Genomic DNA, 1,273 nt, shown 5'->3' on the forward strand with positions numbered 1-1,273 from the left:
GGAATCTCCAGCGTCGCCTCACTGGAGTGCAGGACATGTCCCCCTCCGCTGTGCCCATTGCTCGTCGTGCTCCCAGGCGGACGTGACCGTGGACTCTCTTGCTCTAGGTTCTTGGGGATCTGGAAGGAAAATGAGCTGTGTCAAATCTGCATCTCGAGTCCTGTTGTTCAGTTTTGGACTTCTTGCTACAAAAAGGACATTGAGGTGCTGGAGTATGTCCTGGGAAGGACAACGAAGCTGGGGAAGCGTCTGGAGAACAAGTGTGATGAGGAGCAGCTGAGGGACCTGGGGTTTTCAGCCTGGAGAAAAGGAGGCTGAGAGGAGACCTCCTCACTCTCTACAACCCCCTGAAAGGAGGTTGTAGGGAGGTGGGGTCAGTCTCTTCTCCCAAGCAACAAGTGGTAAGACAAGTGGAAACAAGCTCAAGTTGCACCAAGGGAAGTTTAGGTTGGGGATTAGGAAAAATTTCTTCACAGAACGGGTTATCAGAGATTGAAATGTGTTGCCCAGGGCAGTGGTGGAGTCCCCTTCCCTGGAGATAATTAAGAGACACAGTTCTTAGGGATAGTTAGTTGAGGACTTGTCAGTGGTAGGTTAATGGTTGGACTCGATAATCTTAAAGGTGTTTTCCAATGTGGGCAATTCTGTGATTCTGTGAAATCGCTGTGCCAGGCTAAGGAGGGTGTCTGGGACCACCGGGGTGCCCCAAGCCTTGACTCAGTGACCCATGCGAGTGTAGCAATAGGGGTCCCTCCTCAGCACCCACCTCACAGCTCACAGGGGATCAGGGAAGCCAGACTAACAGAGCAGACCCAGCACTCCCACCCACGGAGGGGAAGGAGGAGAGGGGGGGCAGTTACGGGGCCACACGTCAGCTCTAAGATGCCAAACACAGCCAGTGTGCACCAGAGAGCAGCAACGAGAGGCTGCTTGGGGTGCCCCTAAAAGGGTCTGGCCCTACCACAGGCCCCCCACACCACACCACACTGGTCCAAAAGGGACCTTTGTGTCCCCGTCTGATGCTTGCCCTGCTCACCGATTCCTCCTGCACCGGGGTCCTGGCATCCAGGTCTGTGCTTGCAGCAGTGGCAGCCCTGGGCAGGAGAGGGGGACGGTCACCGACGGGCAGGTCCTGGTGTGGCTGCTCAGCCAACGGGGCTCCCGGAGCAGGGTTTGGCCCTGGGAATGGTTTCTGGGCACTGATGGAAGAACCAACGGGAAGGGCATCGCTGGCCACAGGAGGGAAGGAGGCAGCGGCAGGAGCCGGGGGACC

The 1,273-nt window shown here is 56.9% G+C and overlaps 1 protein-coding gene across 1 annotated transcript in view; it reads right to left on the reverse strand.

Moving 5' to 3' along the window:
• MAVS (mitochondrial antiviral signaling protein) overlaps positions 1-1,273 on the reverse strand; it is a 4,542-nt gene that overhangs the window by 2,495 nt on the left and 774 nt on the right. Inside the window, 1 exon segment of the mRNA XM_009870122.1 lies at positions 1,037-1,263. Within this exon segment, the coding sequence (XP_009868424.1) occupies positions 1,037-1,263 (227 nt within the window).

This window comes from Apaloderma vittatum, unplaced genomic scaffold (genome assembly GCF_000703405.1).
Source record: "Apaloderma vittatum isolate BGI_N311 unplaced genomic scaffold, ASM70340v1 scaffold24685, whole genome shotgun sequence".
NCBI classification, from domain to species: Eukaryota; Metazoa; Chordata; class Aves; order Trogoniformes; family Trogonidae; genus Apaloderma; species Apaloderma vittatum.